Source organism: Plodia interpunctella, chromosome 5 (genome assembly GCF_027563975.2).
Source record: "Plodia interpunctella isolate USDA-ARS_2022_Savannah chromosome 5, ilPloInte3.2, whole genome shotgun sequence".
Classification (NCBI taxonomy): domain Eukaryota; kingdom Metazoa; phylum Arthropoda; class Insecta; order Lepidoptera; family Pyralidae; genus Plodia; species Plodia interpunctella.
In genome coordinates, this window is record NC_071298.1 from 11,095,776 (window position 1) to 11,116,196 (window position 20,421).

Genomic DNA, 20,421 nt, shown 5'->3' on the forward strand with positions numbered 1-20,421 from the left:
TATTGGTCGTATGTAGATAATATTCGCAACAATTCGCGCGCTCGCATTAGAAGTGCGGCTAATGACGCCTCCAGGATTTCAATCACGTTTCAAGGTCGCCGGTCTCATTAATGTTAGGCAATAGACTAGACTAGATCAACTGTCGCCGGTGCAGTGGGCCTTCGAAGCACCCAGTTATTGCGACATAAGTTATAATAATTATAGATCATGTATTTTTGAGGGTTTAGCCAAATGGCAAAAACGGAACCCTAATACATTCGTCATGTCTGTCTGTCCGTCAGTATGTCACAACAACTTTTTTCCGAAACTATAAGAACTTTACTGTTAAAACTCCGTATGTAGATGTATTCTGTGAACAGTATTAAGATTTTACACAAGTAAAATAAACAATAAATTTTGGGGGTCTCCATCAACTGATATTAAAAAAAAACCCCATACGTGTGGACTATCTATGGATATATCTTCAAAAATGATATTTAGATTTCTAATATATTTTTTTTTCTAAACTGAATAGTTTGCGCGAGAGAGACTTCCAAACTAAAATAAGAGAATGAATAAACTCAAAAAAAAACGATGTACATTACTATGAAAACTTCCACCGAAAATTGGTTTGAACGAGATCTAGTGAGTAGTTTTTTTTATTCGTCATAAATCGTAAACCGCAATACGTATAAAATGCAAACACTTCGTGGGCGAGACCGACTCGCACTTGGCCGCTTTTTATTATAAAAGACGTGTGATACTGTCTATTTATAAATATTTTTTTCCGCAAAAGCCTTTAGGCGACTTGAATAAAATCTGACACCATTTAGCAATAACACTCGTTTAGAAGATTAACATTTTTGAATGTTGGAAACGCGGAGTGCGAATGAGCGGCACAATATTGCACGCGAAATACCGATTGTGCAATATGTTGTAATAAACGTTTTTTGTAGAAAGTCTGGTGAATTAGTGCAAATAGCAGTTATTTCAGACTTTACCTTGAAGGGAAAGGTTCCGCCACCGTTCTTCTACGACCCATTGGCCACTGGACTGTTCGTCTACAGGACAATTCACTTATTTCCGTTTCCGCGATAGACTTTTTCACCTTTGGACATATGTACTCGTATTGCCTACAGAAGCTTTCACCTTTGTTGTTATCAAAAACATCGCGGAAACCTGCACACTGGTTGACAGTTTAGCTTACTAGTGTCAACGTATGCGGCTATTTGCTGTTGTCGATGTACTTCATAATAATATTCGTCATGGCTTGATGTCATTACGTGGAATGAAACACAAAAATTGTCACATGACACGATGACATGTTAGATAATAAAATCTGAAACTAGTTTTGGCAATAGCACAGTCGATGAAAGAAACTTTAGTAATTTGTTTTTATGGTCTTAATTATGGATGGATATATTTATGAAAATTTAAGGAAGCGGACCCTGGGCTTCGATGCTTAACAGCTAAGGAAGGAACCGGGAAAACGCTCAGATGAAAGGGGGATCTGTAAAAAACCAAAACCCACTTCCGCAGTCACGAGACAGTGGGCAAATGGCGTAATTATTACTAATAATTATTAAAATAATGAACACGTTTACGTAAGCCTTGATTTCTAGTTCCTAGGTATAGACTATTTTCTGCAAAATCTAATTTTGTGATCACAAATATCGACCTTCGCAGAATATATATTATTAGAACAAATCACACAGATTGAGCTAGTCCCAAAGTAAGTTAGAGACTTGCGACGGGATACTAACCCAACGATACTATATTTTATAACAAATACATATATAGATAAACATCCAAGACCCGGGCCAATCAGAAAAATATCATTTTCCATCATGACCCGACAGGGGATCAAACCTGGGACCTCTCGGTTCAGAGGCAAGCACTAGTCGAGAAATGCGATAGACAACAAAAATATGTTTTTTATTACAAAATTATAATTTAGGTATTGTAATAACAATGTACCTACTATTATACGAAAATAGTGGTAATATGATCGGTTCAAAATGAGAATTGAGCTCTGCCCCGTGCCGACATTTTAAAAATTTTGAACCTTCAATTTTACTAATATTATAAATGCGAAAGTTTGTGAGGATTTAGTTATATGTGTATGTGTGTTTGTTACTTTTTCACGCAAAATCTACTGGACAGATTGTTATGAAATTTGGTACACGGGTAGAATATAACATAGGGTACTTTTTGTCCGGAAATTCCCACGGGAGCGAAGCGCCGGGGCGAAGCTAGTCCTACATAAACTAATATATTATTTGAAAGCCGCCATTACAGATAATAGTGGGCTTTTTTTAAGAACTAGTATAAAAAAAAAACAAACAAAAATTTTATTACAGATACACTTGGTTGGTAATAAAATATTTTTTTCTTTTTTCCAACACTATTATCACTTCCTCTCCTCCAGGGGTCAATGACCGTTGGACGCTAGCTCCAATAAAAGGACGGACGGCATTCCTCAATAATAAACAGTAAATCAGTACCGGGAACTCTCAGTATGCTATTGCTTACTGAGAGTATAAAATACCAGCTTTCGCCCGCGGATTCGCCTACAAAGCTAGTATTAAAAGTGAGCTAGTAAGGCATTCGCATATACACGTACATATTTCTTTACAGACAGGGCTATTTCGATGTGTTAAACTGTGGTTTGTATTCAGGAATGTCATGATGTGCCTACATTCTGCAGAGAACCTCTCGAAGTGATTTAATGTACCTACTGTACAACATGTTCTTTCATTAATTCCGCAGAGAACCTCTTGAAGTGATTTTAACTCGCATACCTAAGTGATTGAGGCTGATGTGCGCAACTTTTGCCGGTTTGTTTACAGAGTTAAATACAAAAAAAAACTAAGAATTTCATAATACCCAATAAATTAAGCTTGCTTCACAGTACGTAACTAGTTTGCAGTTGAAACTATTAGTCTGTAAAGTTTTATGAACTTGTCCTTAGAGAGTATCAGGAAATTACGTGATCAAGGAACAGTATTGTTACCGTCACAATAGCACATTAGTGATTGTCACTGCAACGACTGTGATGGAGTTGTAGAAAGTGAACATATGTGCTGTTAACGGACATTGTTACTGGTGCCACGTAGTGTAAGTAATGTCTCTTCGACTTCAAGCGTCGCGGCATCACAGCCCTGAACGCAACCGGAACGTGTGGAGATGAAAGAAAGAGACGTTATTTTATGTGTATTTATAACATACGCCTATATATTCTAGACGACCGCCGTGGCCTAATTGTCATCATGCCGGACTGCTACACTGGAGGTCCCAGGTTCGAATCCCGGCCAGGTCAACATGAAAAATGTTATTTTTCAGATTGACCTGGGTCTTAGACGTTTATCTATATATGTATATATTATAAAATATTGTATCGTTGAGTTAGTATCCCATACACAAGTTTCGAACTTACTTTGGGGCTAGCTCAATCTGTGCCATTTGTCTCTATATATTTATTTATTTATTTATTAACTTACAGATGTTTTAGTATACGTCTAGCGACCCGTTTTTTTACGAAATGGAAAGTTAGGAAGATACATTATATAATTGTCTACGCTGATAGTGCGATATGACCTGAGAGTTAAAACTTTATTGATAGGTATTTTTTTAATGTAGCCCTCAGGTCCCAATGCTGGGCAAAAGCCTCCCCTCTTTGTTTCCAACCACTTCACAGTTTCGCAGACTTTCTACTGATATTATATTAAATTGATAGGTATATTTTGATAAAATTTGCGTTTCGTGAGAAAACCGTTTTCACTATATTATAAATCATGACAAGTCTCTTTCATTTTGGTGTCAAAATCAAAATCAAATCATTTATTCAGAAATTAGGCCTTCACAGGCACTTTTTCACGTCATATTCTAAATTAAATGATGTTTACCAAAGCTACAAACTACTAGCATTTCGGAACGACCACTGCTGAGAAGAAATGCCGAAAGAAACTAATTCAAACAGTGTTGGTCCCTATTATGCCAGAAGGGCTTACCATTTTTTAAATATAAATTTATGTATATTTTTTTATCAGTAATATAACATGTAATTACACAATAAAGTACATGGTCAAAAGGTATACTGAAACATATTATGATTGTGATCAAGTGCTGATGAAAGGAAAATATAAGAAGTGTCAATCCTTTAAGTATACTATAGATATATTGCTTTTTGAAGTCTCGCTTTAGAAAACAAATCCTTTCCCATGTTTTATGGTAGATTAATCTTTAAAGTAATAACTATATGATCTCGGTCGTTTTTCCCATCAACCGCATGATTGGTGAAAGCGTAACAAACAATAAGGATGAGGTCTTTGCTCCCGCTCACCACAGATGTTAGACAGTTTATTTGTAATAACTAGTTGTATCCTGCGTGTTTTATCTTGGCTTCATTTGAGATAGGAAGCTGGCGAGCTAGGTTATTTATTTGAAGTCCAAAGCTTGATAAAATAAAGGTGAAGCGGCGGTCTTTATGTCCGTGATACAATGGCTGTATGTCTATGATACAAATGAATGTGGTAGCCAAACTACCGCAAGAAGCGTGTTCGAGTAACAAACTTGAGTTGAGGTTGAACTTTTTAATTTCATAATATCATTGGAACATTTAACATAGCATCAAAAACAAACAATAGCATCAAATCCGTTTGCGTAGTTTTGAAGATCTAAGGACGCATAGGCACAGAAAGACAGCGAGGAGGGACTTTATTTTACACTATGTAGTGTGTCTCTGATATTCAGCTAGCAACCGTGTCCGACACGTTGTCTATTAAATTTTAAAGTTTTTAAATTATATCAATTACCATATGTTACATCAGTTATGGTGAGGGTGTGACCTGACCTGGCTTCACTTGAACACACGCTCGCAAATTAATGTTAAAATGGTAAACGTATTATGCAGAGCTAGCTTTTTTTACCCGCGGCTTCATCCGCATTATTTTTCCGGGATGAAAGCCCTATGTCCTTCTCCATACTTCAAACTACATGTATGCAAAATTTCAAAAAGATTGGTTGAGTAGATAGAGCGTGAAGAGGTAACAAACGTACAAACAAACTTTCGCATTTATAATGTCAGGATAAGTCTTCTTTTTGTCGAGTCGGCAAACGATCTTAGACCGGTGTCCAATAAGAGTAAATATAGGTAAGATTCATGTGATCAACATATAATTAACTACATTAGAAATTTTTGTTTACCTTACAATGGGAATCTTGCCAATTCAATTTTGAAACAGATATCTTCAGCCGGTTGATTTTTTTCTACACGTTTAGATTTTTTCATTTCGATATCATGACGACAATGAAAGCTTGTGGCACAAACGATTTTTTTTGGTAAAAATACTTATAAATAAGCATACAAATATCTGTAAACTTATATAGTCTTTCTTATCGAATATATTATTGCTGGTGTCAGATGTTATTCAAGTTGCCCATAGGCATCTGACATAACTTTTACGACAAAAGTATAGTAGAATAGAAATGCTATATGCGATATTAAGTATATATACTCTGTATTTACACCAATTGGATTAAATTTGCCCAGTAATTTATCTGTTTCTCAATTCAGGCTAAATGTCGCAAGAACACATTTCACTACAGTGTAAGCACTATTAAAATTCGCAAGAATCGAAGCTCATTACATAACCACTGTTTCTGTTATGTAGATAATCCGTCTCTTTCCCACTTTGAGTAAACATATAGCTCTCCCTCTAGTTTTGACCCAGCGCAGACCGGTCGGACATATTTTTCGTACTTATTCCGTTGAGTTCATAAATTTTATTGTTATTTATTATTTTAATGGGATTGACAATTAGTGGATGAATTATTTGTTTATTTCCATGTTTTGTATTGTTGTTAAGAAATTTTATAGAGATGTTACTTAATTAAAAATTTAATTTGAAGGAGTTACTTATTAATTCAATTTTGCGTTAGTTTTGAACTGTTTATTAAATGGATTTGTTATATATGTCACACATGCTTTTTAACTTATTTTTGAAAATAATATTGAGATGAAATAATAATAAGAAACTGACCCGGACAGACAGGGGCGCGCGTTCCATTCCCGCACCATTTCCAGATTTTTTTCATCTCATTACTATTATCTCACAAATTAACTTCAAATTTTACTATACAAATTTTACTATACACTATATCCATGAGGTTTATACAGAAAGTTAACACTAAACTATACAATGAATGGAGAATTCTGACCTACTCCGGAAACCATGGCTTCCTACAGCGTGCGAGTCGGCTAATCGGTTGCTTTTGCTGCTCTGTTGCTTTTATTGCTCAATGTTTTGTGACGAGAGGTGACGAGTTAACAATGATGGCTGTCTTACATATCGGCCATGATCGCGGCCAATCGACGACGTCGTTAATTGGCATTGATTAAATTTCCTTTGTTTTTGGGTTTAAAACGACATTTTCACCACAACAAATTTCACCACAATATATATATAATTGTGGTGAAATTTGTTGCGCCGCTTCTTCTTCACCTGCGCTTTGGCTTTTGACGTCAATAAGTGATGTATATATCATCCTAAATTGAATAAAGAATTTTGAATTTGAATTTGAACATACATTTTATAGGTACAGTTTATACTGGAGCGGTGCGAGAAGATGATACTTTCATGGGGGATAATAAAAGGGAGGACGAAAAATTCAGTTAATTTGGACGATATACGACCGACAGTATAATCTGAATAGCTGTTGCGAAATCAGACCTCGCGAACACAATAATTTTTTGATGAGTTTTTACACAATTGTAAATATTTCTAAAACTAACCGATTTCGATGCCCCACGACTTAAAAATTCTATTGACAGATCCTACATACCTTTTAAATTTCATCAAAATCATACCAACAACGGTTCGAAAGTTATCGCGTTGCAAACAAATAAACATACGATATACGATCCGTCAACATTCTTGAGGAAGGAATAGTTTACAAAAACAATCATTCATTAAATTGACATTATCACACTACAGATTAATTATTTAAAAGTCAGATAGAAAAACTAATTCCTGTTATTATTAAAATTTGCAATGAACGCTGAGAAACACCAAGAGAAAAGCAATCAACATATACTAATCATTATGAAATGTCACAAGCCAGTGAGCTGACGCGATAACGTCATACAATTATTTCATGTTTTTTATATTAATTACACTAAAATTGTTGAGCAAACGTAACGCAGTGTGGGTACCTTAATTATAATTTACCATTTAAGGAATTCGTGTTTTAAAACATGTAAATTTGAGAGTGAGATTGCATTTTTGAAGCTTATATCTGCATCAGCTGTATTATGTAATGAACGTAATAATTATAAAGAGGGAATCGTTTGTGAGTTTCTGTTTGAGTGAGGTAATCTCTGAAACTATCAAACGGATTTCAAAAATTATTTCACCATTTGAAAGGTACAAGATTGCTATAGGCTATGTTTTATCTATCCACGGAAGCGAAGTCAAAATCAAAATCAAAATCAAATCATTTATTCAGAAATTAGGCCTTCACAGGCACTTTTTCACGTCATAATCTAAATTAAATGATGTTTACCAAAGCTACAAACTACTAGCATTTCGGAACGACCACTGCTGAGAAGAAATGCCGAAAGAAACTCATTCAAACAGTGTTGGTCCCTATTATGCCAGAAGGGCTTGCCATTTTTTGTATATAAATTCATGTATAATTTTTTATCAGCAATATAACATTAAGTACATAATAAAGTACATGGTCAAAAGGTATACTGAAACATATTATGATTGTGATCAAGTGCTGATGAAAGGAAAATATATATATACTTATACATATACGTATAATTAACCAAACAAAAAAAAAACTTTTAATAAAAGATCGAGCTGACCAGTTCCCCCGGCAGCACCCGTTCACGAGTTGACGCGTGAGTCAGCCATCGCGAAGCTCAACCACAATAGAGGGAACCTCCCGACCCGATCCACGACGCCGCCACCGGTTTGACCATTTGAATGTGCATGACATACTCGATCTCCATAATCTAACATAATAGATACCTATGTTACTTTCAGACACTTGGAGATCACAAATCACGTATATGTTTTACAATAAATGTCAAAATATATGTAATAAACATGTCAAGAAAATATATAAATAATAATAAAAAAATTAAAATCAAGTGTGAGAGGTGGAAGTTTTAGGAAGGGTCCAAGGTTTTTTATCATTTAAATAGTCGCTAATCGTGTAATAAGCATTAGCCATTAAAGCATTTTTAATATATGATTTAAATTTTGGCATTGGCAAGTTAATAGCCTCTACAGGGAGTTTATTGAACAATTTAACACTTTGACCCACGAAAGACCGCCTAACCTTTTTAAGTCGGAATCTGTTCATACAAAGTTTATGCCTATTACGAGTGACTACACTGTTAACATCGCTCAATGTTTTATACAGGTGTAAGTTAGATTTAACAAAAATAAGTACGTCGAAGATGTACTGAGATGCAACAGTCATAATATTTATCGATTTGAATAATTCTCGCAAGGAATCCCGAGGCTTAAGTCCATAAATAAAACGAATTGCTCGTTTCTGTAAAACAAAAATTTTTCCTATGTCAGCTGCATTACCCCATAACAATAATCCGTAGGACATTATGCTATGAAAGTAGCTGTAATACACGAGCCTAGCTGTTTCGATGTTTGTACACTGTCTGATCCTTCTCACTGCAAAAGCTGCCGAACTAAGTTTTTTGGCCGTGATTTCAATATGTTTATCCCACTTAAACTTACTATCCACAGTAATGCCCAAGAACTTGGCACTGTGTACCCATTCTAATACTTTACCATTAACTACTAAAGGAATATCAAGTTGGGGTGCGTTTGAAAGAGAGAACTTAATACACTTGGTCTTGTCTGTGTTTAAAGCCAGGTTATTAGTTGTAAACCATTCAAGCACAAGTGACATAATGTTGCTTACATTGTTATAATTTCTACTTTTTCTAAAGCCCCGGGCAACATCTAATATATATAGACACTGAATGACTGACTGACATATCAACGCACAGTCTAAACCGCTGGGTCTAGAAACTTCAAATTTAGTACGTAACTTCCTTATATGGTGTAGGAGTGCACTAAGAAAGGATTTTTCAAAATTCATCCTCTACGAAGGTAAAAACGGGGTTCAAAGTTTGTATGGGGAAACCAGATTAGTTAAAGAGTCTAAATATTTCACTGAAGGGAAAATCACGCGGGCGAACTCGTGAGCAAAAGCTAGTTTAGTATATACTTTTAACTATTAGCTTTCGATCCTGGAGTTAATAAAAACAACAAATGAACAACAATAGGATGCAATCCGATCGGGGCGCGCGAGAACTAATAGGTTAATAACCGTCACTCATATAAATAATTACCTTAATAATTACCTAATTACTATTTGTTCTGATAAATATTTTAATGATTTCAGTGTTCTCTACAATATCGCCTGACGAAGTTGTACAAATGACAGTAGAAACCGCATCGAAATTTCATAATCCATGGCTTGGGGCGTATCCATGCGGGCGAATATTTAGAAATAAAGCCTTCAATTTTTTAGTAATGTTAAATAAAAATGAAATTAAAAATCGATTGATCTGCTAGAAATATGGTTTCCATACGACTGTACACACATTTTCCAAACATAGCTAAGAATACTCTCGATTAAACTTTCAAATAAAAAGAAAAACTTGATCAAAATTGGTTCGGCTTCAGTTCCGTTTGCGTACGATGCCAAGGACAGATACATAAGACACGTTAAACTTGTAACTAACTGGCGGCCAGTCAGTAAAACATAATAAATTACACACCTAACCCTTCCTCGGGAATCACGCTGTCTATTGGTGAAAACCGCATGAAAATCCGTGCAGTAGTTTTTAAGATTATCACGCGACAGAGTACTTTGTTTTATAATATGTAAGGAAGAATAATAAAAAAGAAAAAAGTTAATAAGAGAAGAGAAACGATTATATTAACCCCTATTATCAAACCATAACAACCGTTTACCCAAAACAGATTTATCTCGCGTACAATACGAAGTCACGAGCATTTGCTCGTAGGCTGTATATAAAATAATTATTTAAACAAGACATTATATAGATTAAAGTTTAGCATAGGACGTCGGTTTCATACTAATAATACCTTATCATCTACAGATGAGAAGATAAATGTTAAAAACTATATTTGATTTGTAGTAACAATCGTCAGAATTTTAGTAAAACTAACGTACAATCAACGGCTTTATCGCCATCTTCGTGAAGTTTGTACGGACATTCAATTATAACAAATTAAAAACAACACAGAAATGATATAAGTAGTATGAGTGTGTAACTATATGTATATTTATGTGTAAGATAAATAAATTGTTAGACAAATTAAACACGCCCGACTTTCAATATTCATTTCGCTACAACTTTTGAACGGCTGGACCGATTTTGATCAAACATGTCTAAGAACCATAAAAATTAGCTATCAAATAAAAAAACTGCATCCAAATCGGTTCACCCGCTACGGTGCCACGTACATAGACAGTCAAACAGCTTACCGGTCAAACTTATAACACCTAGCTAACATTAGGTGATGGGATACAAATTTTTCAATATTAAAAGAAATATAATTTACATAACCCAACAGACCCTGGGCTCCGACGCTCAGTGGCTGAAGAAGGAACCGGGAAAATGCTCATATGGAAGAAAGAGAGATGCGCTGAGTTAGATAGTGCTCTCACCGCACCTAACTGACATATTTTTGTCCATACAAAGACGGTATTTAAAGAACCACAAAGCCGATAATCCCAATCCCAACTAAGCTTGACATTTGTTACCTCTTCACGCATTATCTACTGGACCGATTGTTATTAAATTTGGTACACGGGTAGAAAACAACCTGGAATAACACATAGAGTACTTTTTATCCCAAAATTCCCACGGGAGCGAAGCCCCGGTGCGCAGTTAGTCACGTTATAATATGGATTGATAAGTTTACCTCTTAGTCAAAATTTTTATTTTTTTTTGTTCATATGAAACAATAATACTTTTATGAATTTCCTTCATACACTTATGAAACTTCAAAATAACACTACACTTAAAATACTGCAAGTTATTTATATAAGGAGTTATTATATAAAGGATATTACGGGGGCAGTAAAAACTAACCTTTACTTAATGGACTGATTACGCGAGTTTATGGTCGTAAGTTCACGCTTGGGAAGGCTGTAACCAAAAGGTTCAGGGTTCACATCCTCACTGCCAGCGTGAGGTCGACAGGATTCAAACCGGTATATCGGTTTACGAATGAAAGCTGTTGAAGGGAATGTGTGTGTAACTAAAATAGCTGGACTAATGTTGTAAAAGACATTTAGATTACATAGGTTTTCACACTGGCTTCTTTTTTTTTAATATGTTAAATTCTTTTATTTTAATCACATAATAGAATTGACAATAAAAACACAAAATTAATTTTAATATAAACTAAATACTAACTTCTTGAAAGTTAAAGTCAAAGCGTTTATTCAAAAACTAGCCTGTCACTCGCGTTTGTTTCGTAGCGACCGCTCGTAAATAAAATAAAATAAATAAATAAATATATTGGGACAAATCACACAGATTGAGCCAGCCCCAAAGTAAGTTCGAGACTTGTGTTATGGGATACTAACTCAACGATACTATATTTTATAACATATACATATATAGATAAACATCCAAGACCCGGGCCAATCAGAAAAAGATCATTTTCCATCATGACCCGACTGGGGATCGAACCCGGGACCTCTCGGTTCAGTGGCAAGAACTTTACCACTGCGCCACCGAGGTCGTCATATTATTATTGACAATATCTCGAGTTCTAAGCAACGTATCGCGATGTTACCTATACCAGATTTTAAGTTAGACCATCCGCTACACAACTGTGAAACTGTATCCAATTCCATCCAGTAGATTTGGGTGATGCGTCAATAAATATACAAAAATTACAAAAAATAACAAATATAGAAAAAATAAAAACAAATATAGAAAAATTGTTTTGTCTTCTATTAGTCCTATTTATTTCACCATAATAATTTTTCTTTAATATTTTCTATATTTCGCTTCCGCCTTATTTTTTAATACATCAAATATTTTCTATGGAATTCCAATTACTCCCATTACAGACATAATATGACGCTTAATCCTACAATGCTATTGCTTATTATCTGTCATAAGATCACAAATTTATCTAAGACATAGTTTTATATTAATCTCCTGTGGCACACTGGCGTGTCAGAGTGTCCACCCCACATCTGTTCTCCTATTATTTTGTTGAATCACGGTGCAGGCGCCTGCATAATTCCGTCCCCACATAGCATTGTAACTGATGACGCCTCAATGACATGTCATCAACATATAATTTATCAAACTAACGGCTCGTAGTAATAAATCATACCAATCTAAATCTCTTGAATCAATATATTTCAAAAAAACCGCATGCAAATTCATTGCGTAGAAAGAAAGAAAACATTTATTTGCCAAAAACATGAGTACAAATAGACAAATTGGTGTCAAAATGAATTAAACAACAAATATAAATAAAAGTAGTTTTAAAGATGGTTCTAAACTTGACGTTAAAGTGAAATTATGCAGTTAAGTAGTTGAAGCTAATTAAAAAAATATGAGTCCCCACATTGTATTGATGAAAAACACATATGACGTCCTCGGTGGCACAGTGGTAAAGTTCTTGCCACTGAACCGAGAGGTCCCGGGTTCGATCCCCGGTAGGGTCATGTTGGAAAATGATCTTTTTCTGATTGGCCCTAATTTTTTATAAAATATAGTATCGTTGAGTTAGTATCCCATAACACAAGTCTCGAGCTTACTTTGGGGCTAGCTCAATCTGTGTTATTTGTCCTAATATATAAAAAAAAAACAGATACATAAAGTAGCTGTGTGTACCTAGTTACTTTACGAAACCGTGAAAACAAAAGAGTGTCAGTATGTCAAATATTTTTTTAATGACATGAAAAAGAAATCGCAGGAGATCTGTTTCACATTATATCCGCCATAAAAAATAGGTGTAATATAAAGTCAACTAACTAAAACAAAAAATAAGGCTTTTAAAAAACGACTTCTTATACAATAAACGGGCTAAAAAAAAAACAAAAGAAATATTGCTTCATTTTTGGCTTTTTTTAAAAGAAATACATAAAACTATCATTAAAACTGTGTTTCTTATTAGGTATATTTACTAATTTCCATACTAGCAGAGCAGGTTGTCTCAAGGGGCGTGTAGGGTCACTTCAAGGGCCGCGGGCCCTTTCCCCTGCCAACCAATGTCAACTTTACGAAATATTCCCCATGCATTAATAACTCTATTTGTATTAAATTGACGTGACTAAAGTGTATGTTGAAATAATTTGATACTGGGTGAGATTAAGATTATTAATTTATGCTGGTTTAGTCCACGGCCTGTATATAACATCCATCCACATGTCAACAACCTCGCATAATAAGTTTTTTACATAAATGTCATTTTTGACACAAGCTTATATTGTTATCAGAGAGTTCTTATTGCACTGAATGTGTGACAAAAAATTATGTCCGCGAAGTAAACCGATGAGGTGTTCCCACGTCTATAGCAGTTCTTGGATGCACCATCAGGTCATGCTTATCATACATTTCCATCCAAACCAAACGTGTATACAAAATTTCAGCTCAGTCGGTTGAAGATATCTGCTTCAAAATTGAGTTGAAAGATTCCTCCCGAATAATTATAGGGACATAGGTACATAAATAGTGGCATAGTTACATTGCAAGTTAAATAATAACTTGTAAAAATTAACATAATACTAGAATTATAGAGTATTCGCTTTTGTCCGCTACTTCGCCCGCGTAAATATCCCACGGGAACAGTTATTTTCCGGGATGATGTCCTGATGATCCTATATTGTTCTCCATACTTCAAACTTCATTTTTGCAAAATTTCAAGAAGATTTGTTAAGTTGACAAAATGCGAAGAGGTAACAAACAAACTCACTTTCGTATTTAGAATATTGGTTAGGATTACACCAAAGATGTTGTAATTTTATCCATTATATACCACTTATTATATCGAGTGCAATAAACGTTAATATAAACGTGTTAGAGTTATCCACCAGGCCAGGACATAGCACGAACGGCTCTCCTTATACGGCCCTGGTCACTTTCCCTTCCCTTCGTGCCAATGCTTTCTCTGGATAGATACTTTGCAGCTATTATCATTGTTATGTAATGTTAGGACTCAGTGTAGGAGCTGCAATGTTCGATTCTTTTTTCTGTCAGGATTAACGGACAGATTCATCTCGCAAAGATTAGACGGGACCCAAAAGTTCGGCGTAATATATTAGACGCAGATTTCGCAGGATTTTTCGGGAAAAATATTTTTTAAATATAACTTACAATCATATTTTTGCTTGCAACAAACTCGAAGAAATAAATTTGGTTAGATAGGAGATAGTATCACAAAAAAAATATCGTGCGATGATGGTAATGTCAAAATATTTGTAATCATAAAGGTAATAATATTCATAGCCATTTTTAATCGTCATAATTTCATGACTTGACCAAAATTACCAAACTGGTTGACGTCACCACCGCTCAAGATGTATCTATCCACTACTATCTCGAAAGACGAATGGTGTTTTACAATGAAACAGTCTAAACATGATCGAAATACAAATTAATCTATCACCTTGTGTCGGTTTAAACTTCAAAGGCAACTCTTTCTTTTCTTTACGACCATTCATCTGGATGTGCTACGTGTTTTGATCACTAAATACTCCAAAATTCACGTCTATTTACTGTTATGTTGTAAATATACGAGAATACTTTCAAAATGTAAAATATGGTAAAAGTTTATGACCTTCTAGAAGGATACTCTCATTGTGGATGTACACGGCAAGAACAGGATAAAAACTTAAACAGCTGTGAAGCAACAGTAGCTCATGTTGCAAAACCGCAGCCGAAACATCCCAATTTTAAGGTTTATTTTCCCCCGGGCTTCAAGACGACACAGTCACGAGAACACGCAGATAAGAGTGAAAGGTTTCTTCCTCAGCCGTTCTTCTTGTTGGTCTATGCAAAACTCGGCACTCTTGGAGTTTGTTATATCACATATCCAATTTTTTTCTCCTTCATAATATTATCTTACTTTCAAAACATTACGGTACCTATTACATGGCAGTGTTTATGGCGTGCACCGGACAAACCCACGTAACACAACATTGCTGAACTGACCTTCAGTTGCTGTTGCCCAACATTGTCGAAATGAAGGGTTATGTAACGTGTGCCTGGGTCAAGACTAATGAAAACTAGGAAAACGGTGACTCATGAAAAACGTCCGTTGGTGGCGAAATTAATTATTTCTTTGTGAAATCTAAAACTGTTTTATTATTTTAATGTCATTTTCTTTCATTTATTACCTATGTCTATTTATATCAGCACTCGAATTGGAGCAACTGAACTAGGTATTTCATTTACTTTATTTCCCAGAAAATTAAGAAATAAAGAAACACCGTTTATTTTGCGTAAAACAAAACTTTGAATTTCTTATTCAAATATATCTGTTGAACTTTAGTAATATTTGTGTTCGTGATATCCGCTGCTTCGTTAGCTATTTTAAATCAATGGCCATGTATTCTGCCAAATATTGATTCCTCTAAGTCAAATAATTTGTTATAAGGTATAATGCTAATATTTGGTTACTAAGAAAATGGTTAATGTCAATGTTTAAGTGTAATTAAACTGTCCCTGTAACAGCACAACATGGAAAGAAAAACGAACGTAGAAGTCTTGAGAATTGTGAGCGAAATATTAACATGGGAACAGGGTTAAAAAATGAGAAAGAATGATAGGTACATATTTAAAGGAAGGCAAGGAAGACGAAATCTCGGGAGACCAAGGAGGACTTATATGAGCCAGCTTATAGAGAGTTTTGCGGGACATATTATAGATGAAAACAGAGAGATCTGACAAAAATACTCTAATAAAAAATTAAGACTTCTTATGTATAAGACATCGTAAGGCATCTATATAAATGGACACGCTGACACAAAACGTTTTATATAGGTTTACATTTTTACGACTCGATAATTGAAATAGCATGCAATATGTATAAAAAATAAAACACGAAACTTAACGGCTACGAACTGGAGATGAGCGTGACATTCTGTTTAAGCTTTGTTATATGTTAACAAGACGAATTTGCTAGAAATCATTTGCCTAGGCAAAGCCGAAAAGTTGTTCTTTAAAAGTAAAACAATGTAGCAAAAAGTAGCGTTGTTTTGTTTGAATTTGAAATCAATATGGCGTGGTCACCCACAGACAATCAACGGTTGGGAAATCCTGTAACAAGTTGGAACAGTCAATGTGATTTACTGGACGTTCCACGCTCGATTTATCAAAGTCACTACTTAGTTACGAATTCAAGTGTGACTATACATTCATAGTTATTCATATATTATTATATTTTTATGCATCCACGTAGCATTCTCTGTATGAATCTTTTGGCATTGAATCCACTTTTTGTATGTTTACCATTTACAATAAAGCTTAAATGAAAATAGCCTCCCTCATATAACAATTAACAATAGAAAATCCCTCGGGTAAAACATAATAAATTATACACGTAAACCTTCCTCAGGACCACCACTAACTATTGGTGAAAACTGCATGAAAATCCGTGCAGTAGTTTTTGAGTTAATCGCATACTGACAGACGCGGCTGTGATAATATGTATGGAAAAATACATTTTCTGCCATTATAAAGGTAATTAACATTTTTACAGGCATTTTCAAATTAAAATCATCTAAGTAGAAAAGCTGTTTCAACAAAATGTTTAACGTTTTTTTTCACATGTAATTTTAAAAATATTTTTACAAGAGAGTCAATGGTATGTTGCAATATAAAAGATATGTTCTTATATCTGTGGCTAATATTTTAAAAACGAACGCAATTGAATAATAAAAAAAAACAACTTTGAGAAATTACTTGGCGAAGCGATTTAATAACTGGGCAAACATCAACTTCATTTACGCCGTGATACTACAATCAATATTTGCGGTGTTGAACAAACTGACAGACAGACGTGACATAATGCCTCGGCTATGCTGGTTCAATCATATATATGTGTACGAATCAGGAAGAGAAGCCTGGTAGAGACTGTCGTTGGATTGCACCAGTAGTTTGAGAATCTTAAAATCATATATAAGAGAAATCTTTCATTAAGAGAAAAATATTTTCAATATTTTGTCTGTCTGTTTAATTTACATCTATGCTGAGATGAGAGACAGACCTATTTCTTGTAAAGTTTAGTTTTTATTATTATGTTCCCATGTTAGCATTTAAAATAATAATAACAAATAATTCAAGTTATTAATTCAAAAAAATTTTAACACATAATTCTAGTTAGCTGACATAAAACTTGAAACGCAGTTTATTTCGAAAATGACATGTTTCCATTCAGAGGCGCACGAGTTTAACACAATCTAATCATCTAAATTATGTATCTGTGCGCCTGGGCAGAAGAAATTCAGTGACCGTCATATAATTAAGGCAAGCAGCAAGAACATCAAGTTGTGCAAGTAAACAGACTGTTTCGATCTTACACGCTCGACCCAGATACGAGATTTTCGGTTAAAGCCATTACGCAATCGGTTACGGCTTACGGCGCGACGACGCTGTTGGTCGTAAACCAGACGAAATTAAAAAGAAAAAGACATCCGGAAACATTTGTTTTTTTTCTCTGACTACCAAATCTTACCTGCCTTACCAGGACCGGTAAAGATCGGTTTATGTATCTCGCGTTTTAAACAATTGCCTAACGTTTCAAAGTATGTTTCTGTGTTAACATTTGCTTACGTTTCCTTGTTGCGAAAATTGTGTCAACTGGCCACTTTTCGTAATTGTTTTTTAAACCGCAATGAGTCATGATTTTCAAAGAAAACTTACTCTTCAACGCCCAAAGATTCCTCTCCTGCAGTCCCTCGACGTACTTCTGCATGTCCGCCCTGCAATCCCCGTCTATCACTTTCTGTAGATCGTTCCATTGATGCACCAGAATCTCGGCATCGAATACACGCAACATGTTCTCGATCCCTAACAAATTACTCGAGTTAGAATTCTCCTTTCTTAAAACTAATTTCGATTCGTTCAAAGTGTCTCTGATCGAGTCGCTTAGCTTATTAAATATATCTTTGTTCGGCCTCGTTGTTCTTTCGGGTGATTTCGTCGTTTTTACAATGTGTTGCACGTTGTGCGAAGCTTCCGTACTGGAATCTTTCTTGTCCGGCTCATTGTCGATAACTTCGGCGAAGGATAGGCCTTCATCGTCGGACAAGACACTAAAAGCGTCTTCCGTAGTTCTTTCATTTCGACTTCTATTCGGTAGTATTAATGACCCAATTAAATCAGCTGTTAGTGGACTCTCATCGTCTATTCCACCTTTAGCTGATGCTTTTTTGATATTTTGAAAAGCATCAATCAAAGCGCTTCTTAATTTCTCCTCGCGCGCACTGTCTTTCCCCGCACTAGAGGGTAATTCCGCGCAATATCCAAAAACAACCACACACAAAATTACAAACACAAAACGAGCCATGTTTCCAATTTTAAAAATTTAAAAAGAAATTAATATATTTTATTCAAATCACACGCATCACTTCGTTAGGAAATTGAAATTGGCGCGCTCGGGTGTCAAAGGTGCGCGCGCGGCGTCATAGTCGGTGTGCGACTGGCTGACGGCGGCTAGGGGCGGCGCGGTGACATAACGTGATTACGAAGCCAGCACTTTCACTGTCGGCACCTGACGCGCCATCCTTGTAGGGCGCGATGCTCGGTCCACTTCTCGGGCCCCTCACCTAATGTCTTACTTATGTGTGCTCTGTTCTATTATCATTACACTGAGGCTCATCAGTTATTATCCTCGTAAATGATAGCTCATCTGATGGCTTGAGTCTCGAAAGCTGACTTGATGGCAGATTTTGATGAAGTGGTCCAGTTTTGGCTAAATCCAGTGTAGTTATAAACATATAGAGAAGAAGAGTAACTTCTTTATCCGAAATTGTTTCTTAATATATGTTATTATATTATTATTATTAAAATTGAGTGCGTTTGATCTCAATCTAGCGCGTTGGGAAGCAGAGGTGAGGTCTAAGGCGTATAAGCTAAGCTCAAATATACACGCAAGAGTCTTGAGGATGTCTAAATTGTAGGATTCGGGAAATATCGATATGGAGAGAGAATTCCAGAGAATTCTCTTTCAAATATAAAAACTAGATCAAAATCCGTTCAGCCATTTGGCTGCGATGACACGGACAAACGGTTACCCAAACGTTAAAGTTATAACTGCTCTGTCGTCGAGGGTTAAAAAAATATGTTTCATAACAATAAAATAAGAAACAATATTGGTTTCCTGTCCTGAGTGAAGCACTGTACTTATCCATTCGTATCCGCGATCTTAATCGATAAACCTTGCGAATAAAATCAACAATCACATTATCTGGGTCAACAAACAGCCTCGCGCGGACAATCGAGATACGATATCCGATTCGCTATTGCATAATGAATTTTATTATTAATTATTAATTAGCCAGGCCCCGGGGACCTAAGGAAATTTCCGGGCTGGTAAAGTTCGGCCCAATCTTCAGCTCGGGACCAAATTCAGCTTTTTTTTTTAAAAAAAGGGGTTTTCGGTCGGCTGAATGTGGCTTCAAATGACTAAAAGGGGGGATAAAGTTTGTATGAAAATCTTGTATTTCATTCTAGCTTTCGCAGAGTAATTTATGCGGGCAAAGCCGCGGGCAAATGATAGTAAATGAAATAATTTAAAAAAATTGAATAAGTATAACGTGAAAAAGTGCTTGCAAAAGAGCAAATCCAATTAGCTTTGGCTTTGACGTCCCATAGTGAAAACCCGTTGTCATACATTACACGTGTGTACATTCGTGTATTCTACGCCAGTGTGGCCGCAGCATTATGGCCGAAAACATCCAGAGAATCATTGTCACGTAAGCACAGTAAGGCCAGTAAATCATAATAGTATTATCATTAATTACTCAGTGTTACAACACAGCTTTCCCTTTGTGGTGTACCTGCTTGTTACTAGCGGAACTGGTATTGTGACGTCATGCAGGTCAGAGATCATCTGCGTGAGCGAGAAACTCATGTTCCTCAGGTCACATGAGATTGTGTCCTAATCTGACTCACATATGGTAGTATAGTATATATATATGGTAGTATATGGTAGTATAGTATATTCCTTTCATCAGCACTTGATCATAATATGTTTCAGCATCATAATATGTTTCAGTATACCTTTTGACCATGTACTTACATTGTTATATTACTGATAAAAAATTATACATAAATTTATATTTCAAAAATGGTAAGCCCTTCTGGCATAATAGGGACCAACACTGTTTGAATGAGTT

The 20,421-nt window shown here is 35.4% G+C and overlaps 1 protein-coding gene across 1 annotated transcript in view; it reads right to left on the bottom strand.

Moving 5' to 3' along the window:
- LOC128670372 (uncharacterized) overlaps positions 1–18,728 on the bottom strand; it is a 45,434-nt gene extending 26,706 nt beyond the window's left edge. The window contains exon 1 of the mRNA XM_053745991.2: positions 17,945–18,728. Coding sequence (XP_053601966.1) covers positions 17,945–18,590 — 646 coding nt within the window. The 5' untranslated portion in view covers positions 18,591–18,728. The remainder of the gene's footprint in view (positions 1–17,944) is intronic.
- Between the last annotated feature and the right edge of the window lie 1,693 nt (positions 18,729–20,421).